The 23,016-nt window shown below is 54.7% G+C and overlaps 1 protein-coding gene across 7 annotated transcripts in view; it reads right to left on the bottom strand.

Moving 5' to 3' along the window:
• The window catches only part of SFXN5 (sideroflexin 5), a 129,903-nt gene that overhangs the window by 3,564 nt on the left and 103,323 nt on the right, over nt 1–23,016 (bottom strand). For 3 of the 7 annotated variants that reach the window (XM_003922610.4, XM_074398431.1, XM_074398427.1), the window contains 2 exons: nt 22,393–22,478; nt 14,479–14,596 (listed from right to left, as the gene is read on the bottom strand). In XM_003922610.4, coding sequence (XP_003922659.1) covers nt 14,479–14,596; nt 22,393–22,478 — 204 coding nt within the window. The other 4 variants (XM_074398439.1, XM_074398423.1, XM_039474036.2 and 1 more) reach the window with 3 other exon arrangements.

The following is a 23,016-nucleotide window of genomic DNA, read 5'->3' as shown; positions in this document are numbered from 1 at the left end:
CATCCGCACTCTGGTCTTTGCCTGAGCTGTCCAGAGATGCCCGTCCTACTTCCATTCCTGCCCCTACTCCGCTCTCCCAACTTCAGCTCATCATCCTGCATGTCTCAGCTTTAGCCACCTTTCCTCCCCCAGGCTGGGTGTGGTCACCTGTGTGGCCCCCATAGCTCCCTGAACTTCTCCCATCCTGGCCTCTCCACGTTAGATCACAAACTCCCTGAGGCAGCAGACGTGTGGATCTGGCTCACCCCTGTGTCCTCAAAGCCTGGCACAACGCTGCTATACAGTAGGTGCTCCCTCAGTGTGGAATATGTGGGCAGAAGGAAAACAGGCAGTAGGCACTGGAAGACGGGGTCCCCCGGAGACACCACATCAGCCCCAAGGTCGGGCTTCATCTCATGCCTGAGCCCCTAGCTTGAGCGGGGCTGGTGAGGAAGATACTCCTGCAGTGAGAAGGTCCCCACTGGACATTTGCCCTGGACACAGTCAAGGAGGCACCGGGCCTCTTGAAACTTAGGTTGGTTGAACTTGGTTCTAGGCACCCGCCATATGTCAAGATGTGGCAACCCTGGGAAGTGGGCAGAAGGTGGCACAGATCAGCCTGGCCTTCAGAGAGCTCTGTCATGCCCGGGCCGTGCACAGCAGAGTCCACGCAAAGAGAGAATATGGGGAGGACTAGAGCTGGTGGGCACAGTGGGAGAAGGGGGGCCCTTCCTCTGTAGTCCCTGGTACCCCATTGTTCAGGTCTGGTCACCCAAGATGGCCAGACAGAGGAGAGCTAGGTGGAGGGCCCAGGCCTCTTCCCCACCCCCTCTCCTCAAACCACCTTCCCCCACCCCACCCCTGCCACCCTCAGTCCCCTCCACCCCGCCGGCTCCCCTCGTCCCCACGCTGCCACTGACACAATGCACAGCGCCCACGCTTAAAAATCTAAATGCTTTTGAAAATGTTTAACCTAGTTAGACAAATTAGCAAAAATTTGTGCAAAACAATTTAGGTATTTAAAATATTCAATGTTTTTAAAAAACTGGAAAACTGTTCTTAGCTTTCAGCTGCAAAAACCAACAAAATATAACATCCCAGCAATCTTACCATGAGGTGTAACATAACCCTTCGGGAAAGCTGTTAAACAGCTACTGAGGCATCCTGGGAAATAGCACTTCATTTATTCAAATGCACATATGTCAGGCTTTTGCACCATATGTCATTCCAAGCTATTTACAGTAATAATTAAATCTTAATCAACGTTTAACCTCTGTAAAATGTTTGAAGAATCCTAATCACCCTTCAGACTGCACTAATGAAGGAGAAATATATAAACATAAAAGGAAAATGATGCATAGATATCACGCTGGAAAGAACAGTAATTGCAAAATTGTATTTCTTTTAAATATAATCAGTAAATGATGTAAAGTAAGCCAAGGAGTATTTTAAGTTAAGACATCTTGGATGTCAGAGGTGTGAGCAGCTAATTTTGTTCTGCTACCCATAACAGATGTAGCATATTTTATTTTAGTGCCATTATTAGCAACTTCCCATGCCGGCTTTCACTGAAGCACTGAGGCCCACATTAAAATCGGAGAGGCTGCTCAGCACCACCGGGGAGGACCACGGCCCAGGGCCACGGCCTACCGTGCCACTCCCTAGAGCACGTTGGCCCGGGAGAGACTGAGGCCGCCGCCTCCTGGCACCCGGTCTCCCCCGGGCTCCCCGCCACACTGAGGGCAGCAGGTAGGAGCAGGGGGAGACACAGGCAGTGGGAAGGCTCCTGGGGGAGGTGGCCGAGAGATCAGGAGTGGGGGCCCGGGGACAGACCTGGAATCCTAGGCTTCCTCCCTCATTTCAAGTCAATTCACTCTCACGTCAGCAGATGTTGATGGTCGCCAACTCCAGATACCCAGGCTAGGCACACAGAGAGCTCCTGCCCTCGAGAAGCTTACAGTCTAGAGAGGATTTGGCTGGTGAAAGCAGATGGAGTCCAGAGAGACAAGCAGAGTGCCATGGCAACTGGGGAGGGGCTGGGCATTTCAATGCATTGATGAAGGAACAAGGAAGGAAGACTTCTCAGAGAAGGTGGGCCAGGAAGACAATGGAGGATTTTGATCAGAAAGGGCAGACCACGCTTGCTAGGTGAAGAAAAAAGTATTAGCTGGCTAGCACAGCCTGTTTCTGGGAGGCGGGGCAATGTTGGACGTGGAAATTCAGCAGGAAATGGAGGTGTGGCTGGGACAGGCAGAATCTTGTAGTCTACATGAAGGTGTCAGCATTTTATCTGAGGGCAATAGGGAGCCACAGAAGGCCTCTGAGCAGGAGTGGGCCATACCCAGACTCTGTTTTTATTTTTTTCTTGAGCTAGGATCTCACTGTCACCCAGGCTGTAGTAGCGTGACTGCAGCTCACTGCAGGCTCAAACTCCTAGGCTGAAGCCATCCTCTTGCCCCAGCTTCCTGAGTAGCTAGGACTACAGGCATGTGCCACTATGCCTGGCTAATTTTTTAATTATTTAAAAATGTTTTATAGAGACATGGTCTCGCTATGCTGCCCCAGGCTGATATTGAACTCTTGGCCTCAAGTGATCCTCCCACCTCAGCCTTTCAGTGTTGGGATTACAGGGGTGAGCCACTGTACCTGGCCTTAGACTGTCTTAGAAAGGTCTTCTTTAGGATGGTGGGAGGATGGACTGGAGGGGTAAGGAAGGGGTGGGGAGGCCTCCTGGGGAGCGTCTGTGGGAATCAGAGAAGTGCCCGGTCCTGCCCTACAATGCTGCCAGTGGGGGCAGACAGGAGGAGCCTTTCTGAAGATGAAATCCACAGGAGTTGATGACCAATTCCACGTGGGGGTGAGAGGGAGGTGTTGAGGATGACTGTGCGTTGGATGACTCCTAATTCTAGCTCAGGAGCTGGGGTGGCTGGTGACGCCACTCTCAGAGGGAGGGAATGGGCCAGGGTGGGGGGTGGTAGGCTCAGGGTGGCCACATTGAGTCTGGGGTGCCAGTGGGTTCCTCAGGTCGAGAGGCCTGGGAGGCAGATGCGTCCAGGCTCTGGAGCTCTGGGCAGGAGAGAGCGCCTGGGATGTGTGAGCACAGCCAGAGCCTCCAGAGTGGAGGAGCTGGCCCAGGGAAGCAGACAGAGGGGTGGGTGCCAAGGCCTGGGAAACAGGCACATTCGAAGGGCAAGTGAAGGAACAAGCCTGTGACGGTGGCCTTGGGGGACCAGCCCAAGGAGTGGATACAGTGACAGAGGGTGCCACAAACATTGAGCAGCCGTGAGCATCAGGCAAACAGAGTTTTCTGAGTGGTCCCAATAAGGGCTCAGAGGCTTTGGTCTTGGTGACTGGATTTCAGTGACTGCCCGAGATCCACATTGCCCGATTCCCCACCCAGTGCTGATCCTGGTTCACAGCCGCTCACTCTACCCCAGGCCAATTCAAATGGTCTTTTGTTAGGAACCCTCCAATCTCTCTGGCCATGGCCAGGTGCTAGGTCGATGGCCACCATCTCTAGGTCTCATGGGTATTGGGACCACTGGGGTCCCCAACTGGGCTTGGCTGGGGGAGGCTGGGGCAGGAACCCCTGAGTTGCCTGCTGGCCTATATGTGATATTTCCTCCCCTGTCCATCAAGAATTAAGTGTCTCCCTTGAAGACCACGTCTCTGAGGTTAAGCGTGGGGCCAAGTTTTCTCCAAGGAAACCATATCCAGGCCCTTGCCTGGCAGTGGCCTCTGGACCCATGGGTAAGTGAAGGTGACACAGGTCTGGGCAAGGACAACAGAGCATCCCCTCCTGCTGCCCAACTCAGCCCCACCCTGGAAAAGGCCAGAGCCCCAGGGTATTGGGTTGAGGTGCAGGGACTTGGCTGTAACCACGAACTGGCTCTGAGGGGCCTTCTCTGGGGATAAGAGACGAGGAGAGAGGACAAGGAGAGACCACAGGGAGAAGGGGTGGCCCAGCCCCAGGCAACCAGCTCGGGGCAGGGCAGGCTGGAATCTGTGGGTCCGGTCTCTTCCATCTGGTAGGCTCCTCCCCGGGCACCCAAGAGCCAGTCAGCACGGGCTCCCAAGGGAGGGGGTGTTGGGATGGAAAGCCAAAGCCTTGAAGGGTAGGGGCTGCAGGGACCATGGAGCACTGGCTGATGGTCCCTCCCCATACCGCCACAGAAGTGGGCTGCCAGGATCACCCCACCCTGCAATGAAGGAAACAGTGTCACCCTGCTAGCACTCCCTGACTTCCAGGCAGAGCCTGCATGCCAGCTCCAGCCAGCCCCCTCCGGATGTGCCCGTCTCAGTATTAAGAGTGCCACCCCATCCTTCCAACCCTGCTCAGACCCTGCTGCTCCTCCAGGAGATGTCCCCAGACATGGAGCATCCCATCCAGCATCTCCCTAGCCTCCCCGGGTACCCCAAGGCCCAGCTAGAACAGCCAATCACCTTCCCTTGTGGTGTGGGAAGGGTTAACCTTGAGCTATTTGTCTCCGTCTCATGGCTTACTGTGGGTGGGGGGCTAGAGTCAGGAATGCGTTTGGGGCCACCTCTGCCTCTACAGCCTGGGAGCATACACACCTGCAGCCAGGCCAGCAGATAGTTTACATATTTGAACCTGGAGCTAAGGTACAGAGACATAAACAGGAAACTGGATCCCCCGCCTGTGCCCCATTCTCAGGGGCTTTTACCTACTACAAAGAACTTCCTCCTCCTGGTCTTTCTTCTGGTGGCTTTTCTGCCTCCTTTTCAAAGGCACAGGGCTAGGGGGGTGGGGTGTTCAGTGAGACCCTGCGACATAGCTCAAAGGCACCACCTGCTCCTGGACAGAGGTCTGGGCTTCTGAGGGTCAGGAGGAGGTGGCAACATTGACACAGGGCCCAAAGCCCAGGTGGGCACCTGTCTGACCCTGTGTGCCTGAGGCTTCTGCCAGGCCTGGGACTGCCTTGTCCACTGGGCACAACATCCTACCCTTTCTCAACAGGACTGGGCAGGCCTTGTGTCCTGCTCAGACACACACACAACCAGGTCCCACCTTTAGGAAAGCTATCCCTAGTGTCGTTGGGGGCCAGAGGCATTAGGCTGGGGCTGGGGAGCAGCTGAGGCCTGGGCCTAGATCCCTGGACCCCTGAGTCAGGCCTCTGGTGCTGGCTCTAGGCTCCCACTACCTTAGTGAAAGACCCCTCAGCTGGACACTCCAGGCCTTCTGGGACTTTCTCCAGTTTCTTCACCCATCAACTGCTGTCCAGTTCCTGTACATTCTAAGTCTAGCTTTGAGGCCTAAATCCAGGCTATATCCTGACCCTCTAAGGCTGCCTCCTCCAGGAAGCCTCCCCTGATCTTCTTAGACCAAATCCACTGCTGCTGCCTCTGGCGGCCCCAGCGCATGCTTTTATCTCCATCCCATCCACAGGCACAGGCTCATTTACACTCTACAGAGCTGTGACTACAGTTGTCCCCCACCCCCCACCCCACCCTACCCTGAGCCGCTCCAGGCAGCTTGGTATCCCTGTGCCTTGTACACAGTAGGTCCTCAGTAACAGCTGAGTTACATGACACTGAAGTGCCTCACGGGTGAGAATCCTGTCTTTTCCATCTCCCCAGTGCTCTGTGTACCCAGCAAATGCTCAGACCACACCCCGCCCCCTACCATTTTGGAGCTTTGCACCATTCCTGGGTGCCCTCTGGTGGACCAATCTCAGAATCATTCTCTGTCCTCTATCTTCTCAGCTTTGAGGCCTCAGTTTCCCCACATGTATGCTGGGAAGATTTTCTAAGATCTCCTGGGCCCAGGATGAGGATGGTATCACAAAATGGACAGGCTGGCCCTTTGGAGGCTTAGAAACCTGTGTAATGCTGTGTAAAGAGGGCAGGACCCCAGGTCCCCACACTCAACCCCAGTCCCGCTCACTCAGCTTGCAGGGCTGAGCCTTGCTGCGGGCCAGGCATGTTCCACTTTGTACATATTAAAGCTTTTAACGGAAGCTCTGCACAACCAACCCTTTTCCCTCCCTGTCCTGGATTCAGGTAGGTGTCCTAGAAGGTCCCGGAAAGGAGAACAAGCGGGGAAAGGCTGTCAGGCAGCCCGGCCAAGGCCTGCCATCCAGGCATGTGTGCATGTTCCTGCGTGCACGCTTACGTGTGCGAGCCTGTGTGTGCGTGCAGGTTTGGGGTGGGGGTGTGGGGGACAGGCAACATGACAGGTGGCGTTGGCGTTCCTGGGCTCCGAGCGGCTTTGCCATTCCCATCCGTCCCTCCTGGGGGGTCCTGTGGGCAAACTCCAAGAAAGCAGCGGGCGGGGAGGCAGCAGATTTCTGATGGCAAAAATAGCCCACTTTAGAGTTCAGTAGGGACTGATTAAACCAGTAAACGAGAAAAACCCCAAACAAACATCTCCAAGCAAAGTAGGAGATGGATTTGAGACTTGAGAGGAGGAGGCCCCTGCTCTGGGAGACACTGAATGCTGCTTTGGACTTGGGAGGGACACAGTGTCCCCTAGACATTGTCTCTGGCCTCGCATCAACCCTGGAAGAGTGGGAAAAGCAGGAACCAACAAAGTCGCAGTGAACCCAGATGAGCCACGCTCTGTACTTGGTGTTGATAAAGAGTACCAGTTCTTAGCTACAGGAACACCTTATGTGTCAGGGAAGGGAGAAAGGTCTATTGACCCAAGGGGGAAGATGCAAACCAGAAAACACACCACCAGAGCCTACACAGGTGAGATGAGACAGATCCTGGTGGGGAAGATCAGGAAGGACTTCCTGGAGGAGGCGCCATTTCTGGAACAGCTTGAATGTGGACTCACATTCCAGCTTATTCCCAACTCTTCCCTATTCTTGGTTGGGGATCCAAATATTTTCTCAGAGAAAGGGAGATAAGCTGGGGGGAATCTTTACTTCTGGTTACTCTTCCCCATTTTTGGTTGGGGGTCCAAATACATTCTCAGAGAAAGGGAGATAAGAAGAGGGGACTTCTGTGCTTCTGGTGGCTCACAGCTGTCTAGCCAGGCTGGTTCATCAGAACTGCCATTTTCATCAGGGCTGGTAAGAGGGTGGAGATTGTGGAGGTTTGGGTACCCGCATTTTTGCCCATAAGGGAGGGTGTGCCTCTCTGTTTCTTGACTCTGACAGCTGTAAGTGGGGAGGCAGGAAGGAGTAAGGGGTGGCTGGGCTTGGCCCTCCTGCCTCATCTACCACATGGGTGTGGCCTCTAAAAGCCACCCTCTGTGGCCAGGATGGAACATAGCTCATAAATGGTGCTGAGAACACAGGGAAGGCTTTAGCCTTCCTCAGAACATGGCTCCTAATCCCTAGAACCCTCTAGAGCTGACATGACGAGGGGCTCAGTGCAGAGGGAGGGGCCTGGGGAGTTCCCAGGGCTGACATGGGAGGCTCAGAGCAGGAAGCCCTGGCCCTAGGGGTCTCTTAGGATGACTTTTCTTCTAGTCAAAGCACTTGGCAAAAGCTAGAAGGGGCAGGGGCAGGAGCAGGTGGCGGGGGTGCAGGGGGAGACTGGTTCTCTGCTGAGGCCTCGGGGAAGGCAGAGGCCAGAGGCCAACAAACCAACAAGGCAACCAGGAGGGAACAGGCCCACAGGAAACAAGCCTCCTGGCCAGTGAGCCTCACTCCTGCCCCCAGGGGCCCCTGCAACAGCTGAGGCAGGGAAGAGACGCACGCTCATGGCCTCCAGCCCCTACAAGGGTGGCCCAGAGCCCTCTCCCCTGCCTGGAGGCCCAGCCAGGGGCACACTGCCCAATCTCTCTCATCCCCCACCTCAGCCCCCATGGCTGCAGGAAGGACAAAGGGGCCAGTGAGGGGCTGGGGGCCATTAGACCAGTTCCCAGGAAGGCCAAGGCCCTGCCCACTTGTCAGGCCCAGCCCCGGAGGGTGGCTCCCAGAGGGCACACCCTTGCTGCAATCCGGGCACCTGTGGGGCAGCAGGTGAGTTAAGTGGACTCACTCAGCCCACTGTCTAGCACCAGGGCCCTGTCTTGAGTTTTCAATTCCCTAATCTTACTGGGAGAAACTCAGTTCTTACAGGAAGAAACTGAGTTCCAACACCTCATCTTCCAGCTGGGGAAACTGAGGGCTTTGAGGTTAAGACCCAAGGTCATACAGAGAGTTGAGGCAGAGGGATGCCAACCAGAGGGGCAGGGGGCAAGCCTTGGAGCCACAGGATGGCCCCTCCACCCCAACATCACCTAGGGACGGGGTCGAGCCCCTGGCTGCCCCCCACTCCCCACGACCCACTCATCCACAGACAAGCCCCACCTTCTGTGGACACATTTCAGCCTCACCAAATCAGCTAATTATTGACAGTTGGTGAAGAGGAGATTTCACTTTTTCCTCCTGTTAAACTGCTCCTAATTAGTTCCCTGTCACCACGGCTGGCTCGCCCGCCCGCCGCCCGCCCGTTCACGCAGTAATCCCGCTGCACAGTGCCTCATTAACCTTTTGCTCCTCTCCTGCCGCCTGCCAACAAGATGAAGACAAAAACAGATTGTTGAACAATGGCTCCGGCTTGTACGTGCAGCCCCGTTCCCCAGCCCCCGAGCTCCCGGGGGAAAAGTGGGGAAAAGAGAGGGGACTGGGGTGGGGGAGAGCCCCAGAGAAATCAAGGAAGGGAGAAAGAGGCACAAAGAAAGATCAAGGCAGAAACAGAGGCAGGGACATGGGGAGGGGCCTTGGCCAAGGTACTGCTGCCTGCTCCAGAGAGACAGGAGGATCATTAAATGGGATTGGAAGCACTCCCAGGTAGAGAATACTGGCTGTCAGAGTTAGAGGGACATTTGCCACCACCCGCTCCAGCCTCTTGTGGTAGCCAAGCCCATATTCCCGGACACTGGACCCTGCACATCTCCCTCGAGGGACTTGAGGCCCCAGTGTATGTCTGTGTTGTGGTGGGGAGGAGAGAGAGGACCCCATTTGCCTGGAATCCAGAGCTCCAACTGCCAATGGGGACAAGGCCAGAAAGGCCACCACGATCTGGCCCTACCACAAGGGAGGCATCCACCACCAGCCCCACCTACAGAGGCCCTGGCAAGCTGCAGTGCAGCCTCTGCTTTAGTTCCATCGTGACCTGCGCTGTCACCTGACAGTTCTTGTTTATTGAGTTTTGTCTCTACCACCAGCAGGGAGGCTCGCTGAGACCAACGGGCTCCTAAGTGGCCATTCCTATAACAAGAAAAAGAGGAAAGTGCCCAGGCTCCATGGGGCAGGGAGGAGATTCTGGATATGATGGGCCCGTCCAAGTTTGGGGACAGGCTGGTGGGGTAGGTTGCCAGATCTACCTCATCCACCAGGGCAGACCCTGTACTCCCTGCATGGGCAAGAGCACTGGGGTCCAGAAGGGAGCCCAGGCTCTGCTACCCAATTCTCACAACCACAAGGAGGTTCCCTGCCCCACCTATTGGCCCTTTATCCTCCCTCCAGCCCCTCCACTGCCCTGCCCCTTCCTCACCTCTGGGTTGGAAATGACATCAACACTTACTCCAAAAGGTCCCTGTGAAAACACAAAGATTTCCTGCAGAAGGGAGGAGGGCTGGGTGAGGGCACTGGGATATTCCTGCTGATAAATTAGCAGCAAGCAGTCGGGGCCCAGAAGTGGGCCTCTTCTTTCTATAGTAAGGTATGGGTGGGCTGGGGAGGGTCAGACTCCTTCTACCTTGGTACAAAGCCTGCTCCATCATCAGCAACTTTGGCTCTTGGACAAGGTCTTATCTTAATGTGCCTCAGTTTCCTCATTGGTAAACAAGGAATACTGGTACCTACCTTGGAGAACTGTCAAGATCTGGGCCCCCATTTCCCCACCAGAGCTAGCTAGGTCTCTCTACTCACTGGACCTGGGGACTCCACAGAGGCCGTGCCTTCCCACCTTGGGCTCTGGGTATTCCTTCCCCATCACTGCCCTCTCTCCAAGCACCCCCAATCTCCATCTCGCAGTTTCTTTGCTGTATTCTCCCACTGTTCCCGATCCCTGAGCTCAATATTCTGAACAAAGAAGAAACTGACTACCATGTGGCCTCCTAGACTGCCCTGTCTAGCTATGGCCACCCAAGTCTCCTCCACTCCTTCTAGTCCTCGCTGCACTCACCCACTCTGCAGACAGCCCCTCCTCTTCGAAGCTTCCATGAAGCTACTCCATCTGGGTTCTCCCTGTGCCCCTGGCTGTTTCTTTGCCTTCTTGATGGTTTTTCTTTCTCCTGTCACTGACCGCATCCCCTTTCTCAGCTTCAATTTTCCCCTATGCACTGAAGGTTCCATATCTCCAGCCAAAATCTCTCCCCAGAGCCATTTGACTGTTTAGGAATCACCACTTGATGTTCAATGTTTTGGACTTAAAGGGCATCAGGAAGACTTAATACAGTAAAGCATGCCAAGCTCCCAGCACGCTGCCTGGTCCAATAGATACTTGGCAAATAGTAGCCACTATTATTATTTGCAATTTGACCCTCAGTACCATTTTAACAGGCAAAACTACTAATTTGAAAAGAGCAGACAAAACTCTCCTCTAGGAATTGAGGGAAGGATTGAAGTCCTTAACTCAATCTCTGGGGTTAGTGAATTGGAAACCCCATACCAATCACTGCAGGCCACCCATTTTAGGAATGAGTTCCTAAATTCTATCTCCGAGTCCCCTGATTAATTAATTGGTGTTCCAGTGATTACTTCTGTTGACAACCTTGGTGGCTTTTGGCAAGGTTGGGTCAGCCCAAGCAAGCCCAGACTTATTGTGGCAAATCCCACTGGCTTCTGGGACGTGAGACATGATCCCCGTACGGCAGAAGCGGCACCTTGTTAGGGAGAATTAATTGGAAGAGTGAACAGGGGAACAAGGTCCTCTCGGCAAGTTGGCTGAAGGTTTTGGTGCCATGGGTCCCAGACAGGCCTCAAAACACCCCATAATGCCCAGGCCAGCCTGCATCTTGTTGGGATCCATGCAGCTGACGAGGAAGCTCTGAAAATCATGCTTCTACCCTCCCTTCCCAGAGGACAAAGACTTAACATGCAATGACTACCGTCTTCCCAATCTAGAGAGAGGGGCTTGGATTGCAATAAGAGGGACTTAGTTTAAACACGCAGAAGAACTAACTCCCATGTCTATTCAAGGTAGGCATGGCGGAAGAGGGGAGCCTGGGCTTTGACCTGCAGCAACTGTGAGACCAGGGTGGCTCACTTGCCACCACTGCTTTGCAGCCAGAGCTGGAGGCCTGGTGGGTGAATGGTGGCCATCTCCCCATTATGTGCCCCAGAGGAACACCTGCCAAAGACCTGCAGCACTTCTAGACACCTCCCACCACAGTGCAGCCCCCAGCTTCCTCTTCTCTTAACTGTCCCAAGGCAGGCAAGGTGGTTGACTAAGGAGAGAAACTCAGCCACAGAAAACAATCAGATGTAGCATTTCCTAGGGGCTTGGACTTGGAGTGTGGCCCTCTGGTGTTTCCTCTCCTGTAAGCACCTGGCTTCTGCGACCTTGGGCTGGTACCATGGCTTTTCTGGGCCACCATTTTCCCAGCAAAGTCAGGAGCAAGGGAACTGGATGACCCTGAAAATCCTTCCGATTGGGAGGGTCTTTAATTCTGGGTCATGCGTTTTCTTTGCCCTAGGTCCCTTCTCTGTGCAGGCAGGTGGAGTTACGACAGCTACTAGAAGCACAGAGGTACACACAAGCACATGGGTGACTCTGTCCCTGGCCTAGGACCCTGGTCTCAGGCTGATTGCACAGACAGATACAATGGCTTAATGGAGTGCTGGGCTGGGACAGGAATGCCAGAGACCACTGAGAAATACCTGCCCTTCCCTTTTCAGGGCTCCTAGGCAACCCAGAGCCCACAGCTCCATTTGGAGTTCTCAGACTGCAGCTTTCCCGGGGTGGGAGGTGGGGGAGGGAGCATCCCAGCATCCATGACAAGGCTGGGCCCTGTGGGTATGAGATGAGGTCCCGCTGGCTTCCATCCTGGTGTGCCTTGAATGGTATCCTCCAAGACAGGAGCCCCACTCCCACAGAGTCTCCTCCTCAAACTCTGGGGCTCTGGAAGGAAGCCACCCCAGTTCTCACCTCCCAGGGACATTGGGGCCTAAGGCGGGTCAACCCTCCTCCTGCTCTAAGTCCTCGAAGCCCCAACACCCCCAGCCTCTTGTTTTCACTTCCCCAACTTCTCTCTCCAGGAGCCCTTACCTCTCCCCCACCTCACATGGGGCCCTGACTGAAGCAGGTCCATCCTGAAATTACAGATTCAGAAGGAACTCTCTGGCCACAGCCCCTGCCTTCTTGTGAGCTCAGTCAGCGCAGACACCTTCCGGGCCCTCTTCGGTCTGCTCCTCCCTGTCAGCTTAGCTCCCACCTTCACTCCAACCCAGCATAGATCCCGTGGTCCTCGGCTCCTCCAGGCTGTTGCCTATCTCTGAAGCCCCCTTACTCCCAACATGACAAAACTCCAGCAGAAAGGACCTATGGCCCTCCCTGTACTGGCCCATAGCACCTCCTGGTGAACAGGCCCTGGCCACACCCCCAGACTATGTGTTGCTCAGCCTCCCTCACCTCTCATTCTCCCCTCTGGATGTCTCACCCCTTCTCTGTGCCCTCAGACCCCTGACCTTCTGCCCCTTCCGCTCCTCTCTGCTCAGTCACAAGAACACAGGAGCCACTGGAACAACTTCTTCAATTTTCCCACCCCTGAACCCCATGCCCAGCGACATCTTACTCCCACCCCACTCCTCTTCCACCTACTGAAGTGGGGAGGGGTCTCCCCATACCAGGGCTGATCCCCTCATCTGTGCTCTGGTTCCCCCTCTTCTTCATGGACTTTCCTCCCCCAGCATCATCCTCTCAGTGTCCTCAGCATCTCTCCTGGTGCCTTCCCTACTGCATTTACACAAGCCCCCGTCTCTCCCATTTAAAACAAGGATAGGCTGGGAGCGCTGGCTCACACCTGTAATCCCAGCACTCTGGGAGGCTGAGGCGGGAGGATCACAAGGTCAGGAGTTCGAGACCAGCCTGGCCAAGATGGTGAAACCCCGTCTCTACTAAAAATACAAAAATTAGCTAGGCACGGTAGCGGTGCCTGTAATCCCAGCTACTCGGGAGGCTGAGGCAGAGAACTGTTTGAACCTGTTAGGTGGAGGTTGCAGTGAGCCGAGATTGTGCCACCATACTCCAGCCTGGGTGACAAAGCAAGACTCTGTCCCCTTCCCCCCAAAAAAACCAAGGACAAATACATAAATAAAAGCCCCTCCTAATCTCACATCTTATTGCAGCTGTGGACCTGTCTTTCTCATTTTTCCCCTCACCTGTCACCTGGGCCCCCTCTTTGGAGACAGGGTTTGGCTATATTGCCCAAGACACCAATGGATACTCTGTCATCTCATGAAGTGTGACCTCTCGGCAGAGTCTGATCCTGTGGACGCCCACTTACCTGATCACACGTGGTCCGGCTCTGCCCTCACCCCCGGCTGCTTGTCCTTGGACCCCACCAGGGTGGCAGCCTCACCTACCACCCTCACTCACTTCCAGCACCGTTCGCATGTTGGTATCCTCTACTTCTACCCCTCCAGTCTAAGCCTCTCTCCTCATTCCAGATGCAGAGCCAACATCCCACAGGCTCCTCAACCCCACGTGTCCATTCAACTGACCTGCTGCCCTCCCTCGAATCTGCCCCCACGTGGCTCCATCTCGTTAAGCAGCTACGTCTGTCTGGTTGCTCAAAACCAAAAGCCAGGCGCACATCCAGCCGGCTCCCATTCCCTCCCACCACAGGCAGCTCTTCACCGGATTCTGAAGAAGCTGCCTCCTGACTCCCTCTTAAGGGGCCCTTCTCTCCATGCCCACTGCCAACAGCCGGGTCCAAGCCGCCATCACTGCTTGCTGGACGCCCGCCACAGCCTCCTGATGGTTCCTTCTCCAGAGCTCCAACCCAGCCCCATGCGGCAGCACAGGGGCTGCTCAGAATCAGGAATCTGTGGTCTGCCTTGCACAGCCCTTAGGAGGACATTCACAATCTCTGTTTCGGCTTCCAAGTTCCTGACACCACCCAGCCTCAGCCCCTCATTCGTGGGCCACGTCACCTTGCGGCACTCCTTGGTTGTGCCGTAGACCGGTCAGCTCTTGGACATGGCATGTGCCTCCTCCCCTCAGGGCCTTCACACCAGGTGTCCGCCAACCTCTTATCTCCCCTCCCATCCCTTCTCGTCTGGCCAACTCCAGTCGCACTCCCAGTCCCAGTGAAATGCCACTTCCCTCTAGGCTCGGTTTGGTCTGCTATCTCCTTCCACACCCAATGGAGCTTCTCCCACCCTTCTCCACTCCCGGCTCCTCATCTGCTGGCCTCTGTTTAATCACCGTGTTGACTGCGTGACCCTCACTCTGAGGGGCAGAGCCTGGACCAGCCTCATGCATAATTCCAGCCCCAGCACCCAGCAGTGCTAAGGAGTCAGCATGATATGAGTATTCGTTCAGGAATCACCAGACGGTGTTCCCTGCCCTGCCCTTGGGCCCCTCACCACTGACCTCTGACATCTGCGGGAAGAGGCTGATGGCCAGTGGCAGGGCCAGGCCGAAGGCTGCCAGGCACACGAGGCTTTGCACGGGGAGGAGCAGCCGGGGGCGCGCCTGCAGGAGAGCTGTCCTGTGGGGGAGAGAGGAGGGAGCCCCATGAGACCCCAAGGTGGGGTGGGCCACCATGCTGGGTCCCACTCTGTCTCAGGGCCCAGGAAGCGTGATTCTGGGAGCAGTGCCAGTGTGCAGCTAAATAGACATAGCGGAGTTAGGTCTTTGGGACCTTTCCCAATGGGCACTCCTATCCCAAGGCCCTGCCTTGAAGGGCATGGCTGGCTGAACTCTCAACTACTCAGGTCACGAATGAGCACTTTCGGGGCACCCGCCCACCATGCATCCAGCTCCATGCCAAGTCCCGTGTGGGAGAGACACTGGAAGAGGCTGTCGGCCCCTGTTCCTAAGGAGACGCATGGGAACCTAAGATTGCTCTCGAGGTGGCATGTAATTAAACAACCAACCAACAAAAGTAGGTCCGAAGTTCAGGGGGGATGACAAAGCACATACATGTGGGCACATGCCAGCCAGGAGAGAGGTGATCCTCTTCTGTGTGTGAGAACAGAAGATACCCACTGGCCACCTCATCCATTTCAACCCCAGGGCCACAGAGGGGGCAGTGACTTGTCCAAGGCCAAGTCTCCAAGAGGCCAGCAGAGTTGTTGCCTAGACGCCTGACTCCCCAAGGGTGCTGTCACCCCAGCTGGTCTCCTTTGCCAGCTTCATCACCAACACAACACAGCTGGCACCCTCTCCCTATGGCTGGCTTCGGAGCTGGTTTCCTGGGCAGGAGAGGGGGCATGATAAACCTCCCTCCAGGGCCCAGGATCCCCAGACAGTGTGGGGACATATCGATCGGCCAATGTGCCTGTACCATGTTCCTCGGAACTTCTCGTTTTGCCTAATACAGCAGGCCCTTCATCGGGGACCGCAGCATTCCACTTGGGGAGGGATGACTAGACTATGTACCGGGGGATGTTGGGCAGGCACTAAATCTGACCTCAGTAACCGGCAGCCTCGAAGTGACAGGCTCCTAGTGTGAAGGGGAAATAATCCAGGCTCTTGTCTGCCACCCCCAGCAGGGCTGACCATGGCCACAGGCAGGTAAGGGGCCGTCCTAAGGGCAGAGCCCCGATGCGGGTGGGCAGTAACACCATATACCTTGACCTCTTGAGACAAGAATCCCAACAGCACCTGGGCCTGAGAAGGCAGCAAAATTGGGAGTAGTTTTCAAAAGTTAAAGTGTATCAGATGGGCTGGGCAGCTAGTTAAACATGCAAACTCCCAGGGGCTGCTTACAACCAAGAAATCCAGATTCAGTGGGCACTGGACCTGGAAATATGCATTTTAATCAGCCCTTCATGATTCTAAAATGGTGATCCCAGATCACACTTTTGACAAACCCTGCCCCTGGATCTTCCTGCTCAGGTATTAATAAAGATCCCATCCGTAATCCCAGCATTTTGGGAGGCCAAGGCGGGCAGATCACCTGAGGTCAGGGGTTCAAGACCAGTCTGGCCAATGTGGTGAAACCTCGCTTCTACTGAAAATAACAAAAATTGGCCTGGTGTGGTAGCACACGCCTATAGTCTCAGCTACTTGGGAGGCTGAGGCAGGACAATCTCTTGAACCTGGGAAATGGAGGTTTCAGTGAGCCAAGATCACGCCACTGCACTTCAGCCTGCGTGACAGAGCAAGACTCTGCTTAAGAAAATAAATAAATAAATAAAGATCCCATTACTTGCAAATACTATGCAAGCAAAAGGGTGAGTCCTGGCCTGACATGCAGTGCGTGCTCAGAGACTGCGTGTCATTATTGCTGTTGCTATTGCTCATGCTACCTGCAGGATGGTAGGATCCTGGTAGCCCACCTGTCTTGCAGCCCTTACCACTGGCCCAGACCCCGAGGTTTGTGCAGCTGCTAAATTTGGCCAGAATTAAGCAACTGGAAAGGGGAGTTTCCACAGGATTGAGCAGCAGGACCAAGGTGCCTAAATCAAGCTCAAATCCCTCTGATCCCCCTAACCCATAGCTAGCGCCCCCATCATCTCTCTCTCCTCCATGCTAGCCCATGCCAGCCTGGGCTTCCTTCGGGGTCACAGAGGGGCTGGGAATAAGGCTGAGAGGGCCCTGAGATGAACTTCTCAAGCAAGACAAGGAGGAGAGGGGGACACAAAGCTAATTCTCCAAGCTTCATACAGGGCCCAGAGCCCTGCTTGGAGGAGGCTGTGGAAGGATGAGGGTGCCCTCCTGTTCCAGTGGCAGTGACTAGAGGGTGTGGAGTCCCTGGAAGCACAGCTCCAAGGGTCCCTGCTCACAGCCCTGAGAGTAGGGAAGGGTGAGAAAAAGAGAGAAGCTCCTCCATGGCAGGTGAACAGCAGGCCATGGGCTAGTCCTTGGGATCTGCTGGTGGGGACACTGAACAGACCCCTTCCTGTGGGGCTGTGACCAAGGCTCCTTTCTCAGGGTGGCTGGCTGAAGTCTTCACTGAGAAAGGGGTCCAGGAAGCCCCAGGCCTGGGTTCCCAGCTCCGGAAGGAGGCAGGCCTGAGGCTGAAACAGGAGCCTTGGAAGCCCCAGCCCAGAGCAGGCCAGAGAGTGAACACAGCAGGACAGGGGGAGAGGAGGGGGGAGGAAAATGGCAAGGAGGGATGGAAAAGCAGCTGGGGGAGTTAAAATATGCAGATGGAGAGATGTGCGAATGCTTGGGAGAAAGGAAAGACCCGGAGCCCAGGAAGTAAAGGAAGCTGGGGGAGCGGACTCAGGGCTGTGGCCTGGACCCAGAGCCAACTCAGACTCAGCCTGGTGCCTCTGTTGGCCCCCTTCATTCCAGGGACTGGGAGGCTGGGCTGGGTCTGAGCCAGCTAGAGCACTCCTGATCCAGCACAGGAACCTGTAATCCTAGCCCTGGGTCTAAAACTAGCTCTCTCCCCAACAAGGTTGGTGCTGCAGTGTGAACCCCTGGAACACTCAGGGGAGCTGGAGGGTGGTGGAGAGAGAGGGATGGCACTCAGTGCACTGCAGCCCCAGAGGCAGCCCAGTGCTCTGGGCTGGGGATGGAAGCTCCTCTGCTTCTGACTTGAGATTCTTCTCCTTTCAGTCTCAGAGTCAAGGCCAACTGAGCAGGAAGAGCTCCCCCCTTTTTCTTCCCAGCAGGAAGCCCAGGAACCCTGGCTCTGAGAGTATAAACTGACGCCAGAGGCAAAGCAACACAGGTCCCAGCCCCTGGCCCCACACAACAGCTGTGTCCCCACCATTGCTGTGCATTCCTTCAGCACTTGGAGCGCAGTTTTAGTTTGCACTCCATTAATTTGCACATAGGCTGCTTTGGAAGTGTTCTTTTGTCTTTTCTTCCCTGGCTGTCCTGACTCCCTCACCCAACAGGGGCTCCCCAAAAGAATGGGGGCTGCCTTCCTCATCAGTCTCCTCAGCGGAGGCCCTGCCCTAGTGCCCCTGCACCCGAAGGCTATGGGGTGTGTGGCAGGCCCCCAACAAAGAGCCAAAGAACTGCTGGGTGGTGCAAAATGCAAAGCCCCAACGAATAAGGTGATGAAGGGGCAGCGTCCACATTTTCCAGGTGGGAAACTGAGGCTGAGAGAGGCTCCACAACCACATTAGACTGGCAGAAAGAGGTGGAGCAGGAATCTAGATTTTATTTTCCTACCAGAGCCTCAGATCACTCTGCTACATTGCCCTGCCTCTCCTACCACACAGTCCTGCACTTCCAGAGTACATGTGAGATTAACAAGCCTTCGAGGGCACAAACTGGGTCTTATTCATCTTCATATTCTTGGGGGAAGCTGGGCTGAGCTCTTCTTTTCCCAGGGACCCTCCAAGGAAATCCAGAGAAGGACCAATGAAACACGAGGCTGCCAGGAACATCAAACTCTGACTTCTCTTCACCTTATCACAGGGGCTCCTTTGGAGCCTGAGATGTGAGAGTATGTGGCATCCCGGACACTAGACAGGTCCCAGGCTGGGGAGGTTCAGACCCAGAATCATCACCCTACTTCCCATTGATACAGAAGTGGAGAAGGGAAGCGCTGGGAAGGGAAGGGCATGGTCCCTTTAAATGATAGGGAAGAGGGGAAGGGAAGGGCGTGGCCCCTGACTAGGGCTCCACCCCCATGCCTGTGCCCAGGGGCCCAGGGACCTAAGTGGGGACAGGCATTTTTTGTTTTCCTGCACAAATGTTGCATTTCCCAAGACCACTCTGACCTGCCACACCCTGATCCTGTGCCTAAAAAAACCCTGAGACCTGGCCAGGTGCAGTAGCTAACACCTGTAATCCCAGCACTTCGGGAGGCCAAGGCAGGTGGATCACCTGAGGGCAGGAGTTAGAGACCAGCCTAGCCAACATGGTGAAACCCTGTCTCTACTAAAAATACAAAAATTAGCCAGGCATGGTGGCACGAGCCTGTAGTCCCAGCTACTCAGGAGGCTAAGACAGGAGAATCACTTGAACCCAGGAGGCAGAGGTTTCAGTGAACCAAGATCATGTCACTGTACTCCAGCCTGGGCAACAAAAAGCAAAATTCCGTCTCAAAAAAAAAAAACAACAACAACAAAACCCCAAGACCCTAGCAGGCAGACACACAGGCAGGTGGACATCCAGAAGAGTACATCAGTGGAGAAACACACAAGTGGCTGGATGTTGAGAGGACATCAAGGGGAGCATGCTGGCAGAAGAGCACACTGACAGACGCCGGCCACCGACTAGCAGAACAATGTGGAGGCTGGCTGCGGCAGTAGGGAGGAGAGCCTGGGCCGCTGAGCAGCCTGACTCCAGGGGAAAACCAATCTCCCTTCTGGCTCCCCTATCTGCTGAGAACTACTTCCACTCAATGAAACCTTGCACTCATTCTGCAAGCCCACGTGTGATCCAATTCTTCTGGGACACCAAGGGAAGAACCCCGGGATAAAGAAAGCCCTCTGTCCTTGCGATAAGGGAGGAGTCTAATTGAGCTAACACAAGCTGCCTATGAATGGCTAAACTAAAAAAGCACCCTGTAACACACGCCCACTGGGGCTTCAGCTGTGAACAATCACCCCTGGACACTGCTGTGGGGGTGGCTGCCCCCCAGTCTGCGCCTCTGTATGCTCCCCTAGAGGTTTGAGCAGTGGGGCACTGAAAAAGCAAGCCATACCCCCATCAGACTCATTCTGAGGGAGATAAGGAAACTTTCTCTGTTTGACCATGACTCCCAAAGCCAAATTCAAGCCCCCAAGCTAATGGGACACTAACCATCATTCCACTTTCTGCAAACATCTCTGCCACCTGGAGAGGCATCGCAGAGCATGTTTTTCCCCAGCAAATTCTTGCAGAAGGACAGGTCCCTGGATGAGCGTGCCTGACCCAGCTTCACACCCTGCCCCCACCTTCTTGTCATTCTCAGGATAGCTGCAGATATGCTGGGAATACAGCATCTTGAGATAAGGAGGGCTTGTCTGGGACAGCCTGGGCTCATGTTCCCATCTCTTCTGGAACAGGATGTCCTGTAACACTTTAGCACAGCAAGCCTATGTCCCCCCGGGTGCAAACCCCAGGGTGGAGTGCTTCCAGGCTCCCTCAGTTGCAGTGTGATGTGGTACGTGGGTGGAAGAGACTCCATCCTCCCTGGGCAACTTCCTCAAGCCATGGGGCATCAGCATGCCATAAATCTCAGGTGCCCATTGTACCTGAAGCCTACCGTGAGTAATCGAGCTGCTGCGCTTGACTTGTGCGAGTGTTCTACCTCACTGGACTTGTGATGCAAGTAACAGAGTGAGCAGTACTCACTGAACCTGCTCCAGAATTCCAAGGTTCAGGACTCAGCAGTCTCAAGGACAGAACTACCTTGCTCACCTGCCCCGCTGGCTCCCTGTGCGTACGTGCAGTCACTGGTATTCAGGGACCTCAGTTCACGAAGGCGCTACACATACAAGAGTCAGGGGCACAAAAGACACTACCCTGTTTTTGTCTGCTGCAAACTTCCATACCACAGGAATTTTCTTAATCCCAGTGCTCACCAGGCCATGCCCATGCTCAGGTATCCCCAGAGGCTCCACCCTCTTCTAGGGTGAGAGAGGGATCATCTGAGCTGGACACACAGGACCCCTCATCAGCTGCCCCATGAGTGCACTTCCCTTTAGCCAGGCTGGACATCTCAGTGTCCATGCCACAGGCCTACACCCTGCCCAGAAAGCCCGCCCTTCTACAAAAATCCTATCCAGCTCTCTGGGTTGGCTGCAGCCCCTCTGGGGACCAGCCCTCCTTACTGCTGGGCCCACAGTGCTTCCTCTTCTCAAGGACATCTTGGCTGAGTTCACTCACTGCCTGCTGTCACCTGCAGCTGACCTGTGTACAGGTCTTGCCCATTACCCTTATAAAAACACAGGCTTCCTGAGATCAGACCCCAAATCTATTCCTCCCATTTCCATGGAGGGCAGGACTCAAACACACGCTGATTGCATGATGTGACCTGAAGATGCAAGAGGCAGCCAGTGTGGCTTGAAGAGACCAAGCTTTGCAGCCATATTCCTGAGCCACTGCTGGCCCTGCTATCTCCTAGTAGATGACCATAAGCGGATGATACAGCCTGTCTTTGCCTTCCTCTCCTCATCTGTGGAATGAGGATGTTATACTTACCTTATTGTGCTGTCCTGAAGGTGAAATGAGAGCATTCATTCACTCACTCATAGATGCTTACTGAGCATCTACTGTATGCCAGGAACTGTGCTAGATGCTGGGCAGGGCAGTGAACAAAAGGATGGACGTGCCTCATGGAGATGACATTCTAGTAGAGCAGACAGAGAATATGCAACTAGAAGAGCAATCTCAGATATGGATAAGGGCCGTAAGAAAAATAAAGGATTGTAAGGGAGAGATAGTAATGAGAAATGGTGACTTCTGATGGGGTAGTCAGGGAGGACCTCTTTGAGGAGATGGCATTTGGGCAGAAACCTGACTGAGAGAGGACTGGGATATGTAAGTGCTTAACAAATGTCAGTTGTTATTAAAACTCATATTGTGGGAATAAGAAAGTCCCCCCCCCTAAAAAAAAAGTCCCCAAACGGGAAAGAATTCCTTGCTCCAGAACCCCAGATGGAGTACCCCCATCCCTATCCTTATCCCACACACCCCCAATTCCAGCTCCTATCTTGAGGTGTCCCCATGAGGTAGGGTCTCCTTGTTGTCACCTGACCAGCCAGGGGTCTGTGCCTTCAGGCCCCCTCCACCTAGGACCGTCCCCTTGTCTTCTCCCAGGGCCTGCCCTCTCCACGAAGCCTTTCCTCCAGCAGCATTTCAGTCCGCCCCTTCAGTTTAGCACTCATTAATTAATACTCACTCCATTACTGTTATTATGCTCCCTCATTTCCTTACAGTCATGACAGATATGAGTGCTCAGAACATCCCTGAGGGAGGCAGGAGGCTATTACTATTTATATTTTGCAAGCAGAAAAACTGAGGCTCAGTAAGGTGGTGATTTGCCCCATAGCGGATACCTACGTGAATCTAGTCTTCCTCCCTGAATCCTCAAGCCTCTGCCTTCATAAATGGTCCTGCACTATTCACTGAGAGCATGTGAGCACACGTGCACACACACAAACCCCCGAACCACCAGCTCCTCAGGGGAGGGCCAGCACTGTCATCCTGGTACCCCTCGGGGCACTTAGCCCAGGGTCCTGAATAGTAAAAGTCCAAGAATTCTCAAGAGTGATTCCGTGGCACCACCTGGGGAGTCCGAGACAGAGCAAGACACCTTCCACACTCTACACAAACTGGGACGGGCTTCCTGCTGCCCCCTCATCCCTTGCCTGGGCCAGCTGGTTCTCCCTCCCTCTCCCTCTCCTCCCCAACAGTGGCCCCTCCATCCTGGCTGTCCCAACTCACTTCTCCAGCACGGACATGATGATCGGGGGTAGCACCAGGATGGGCATGGGCAGGACCACTCGCGTCAGCGCCGTCTCCAGCAGGGCCTGAGGGGCAGGCAGAGGCTGTGGTGAGAGGGGCCTGATGACCGGTAATGGGACAGCATACCCACGTGGAGCCCTAGGTGTGTGCCACCACAATGCACATTTGGCTGAATGGCATTATTCATGGGATTGCTCAGGAAGCCACATTCCAAACATCAAAAAAAGCCATTGGCCTTCTTTTTTCTTTTCTTTTTGAGATAGTCTTGCTCTGGCCCCCAGGCCAGAGTGCAGCGGCACAATCTCAGCTCACTACAACCTCCGCCTCCCAGGTTCAAGTGATTCTCCTGTCTCAGCCTCCTGAGTAGCTGGGATTACAGGTGTACACCACCACTGCCTGGCTAATTTTTGTATTTTAGTAAGGATGGGATAGGGTTTCAGCATGTTGGTCAGGATGGTCTAACTTCTGACCTCAGGTGATCCACCCACCTCAGCATCCCAGTGTTGGGGTTACAGGCGTAAACCAACGTGTCCAGGCTCCACTGGTCTTATCACACACATCTGAGAAGAGCAGATTCCCATCACTTGCCACATATGGGGGACA

Source organism: Saimiri boliviensis, chromosome 1 (genome assembly GCF_048565385.1).
Source record: "Saimiri boliviensis isolate mSaiBol1 chromosome 1, mSaiBol1.pri, whole genome shotgun sequence".
Lineage (NCBI taxonomy): Eukaryota > Metazoa > Chordata > Mammalia > Primates > Cebidae > Saimiri > Saimiri boliviensis.
This window is presented reverse-complemented; position numbering and strand designations above follow the sequence as displayed.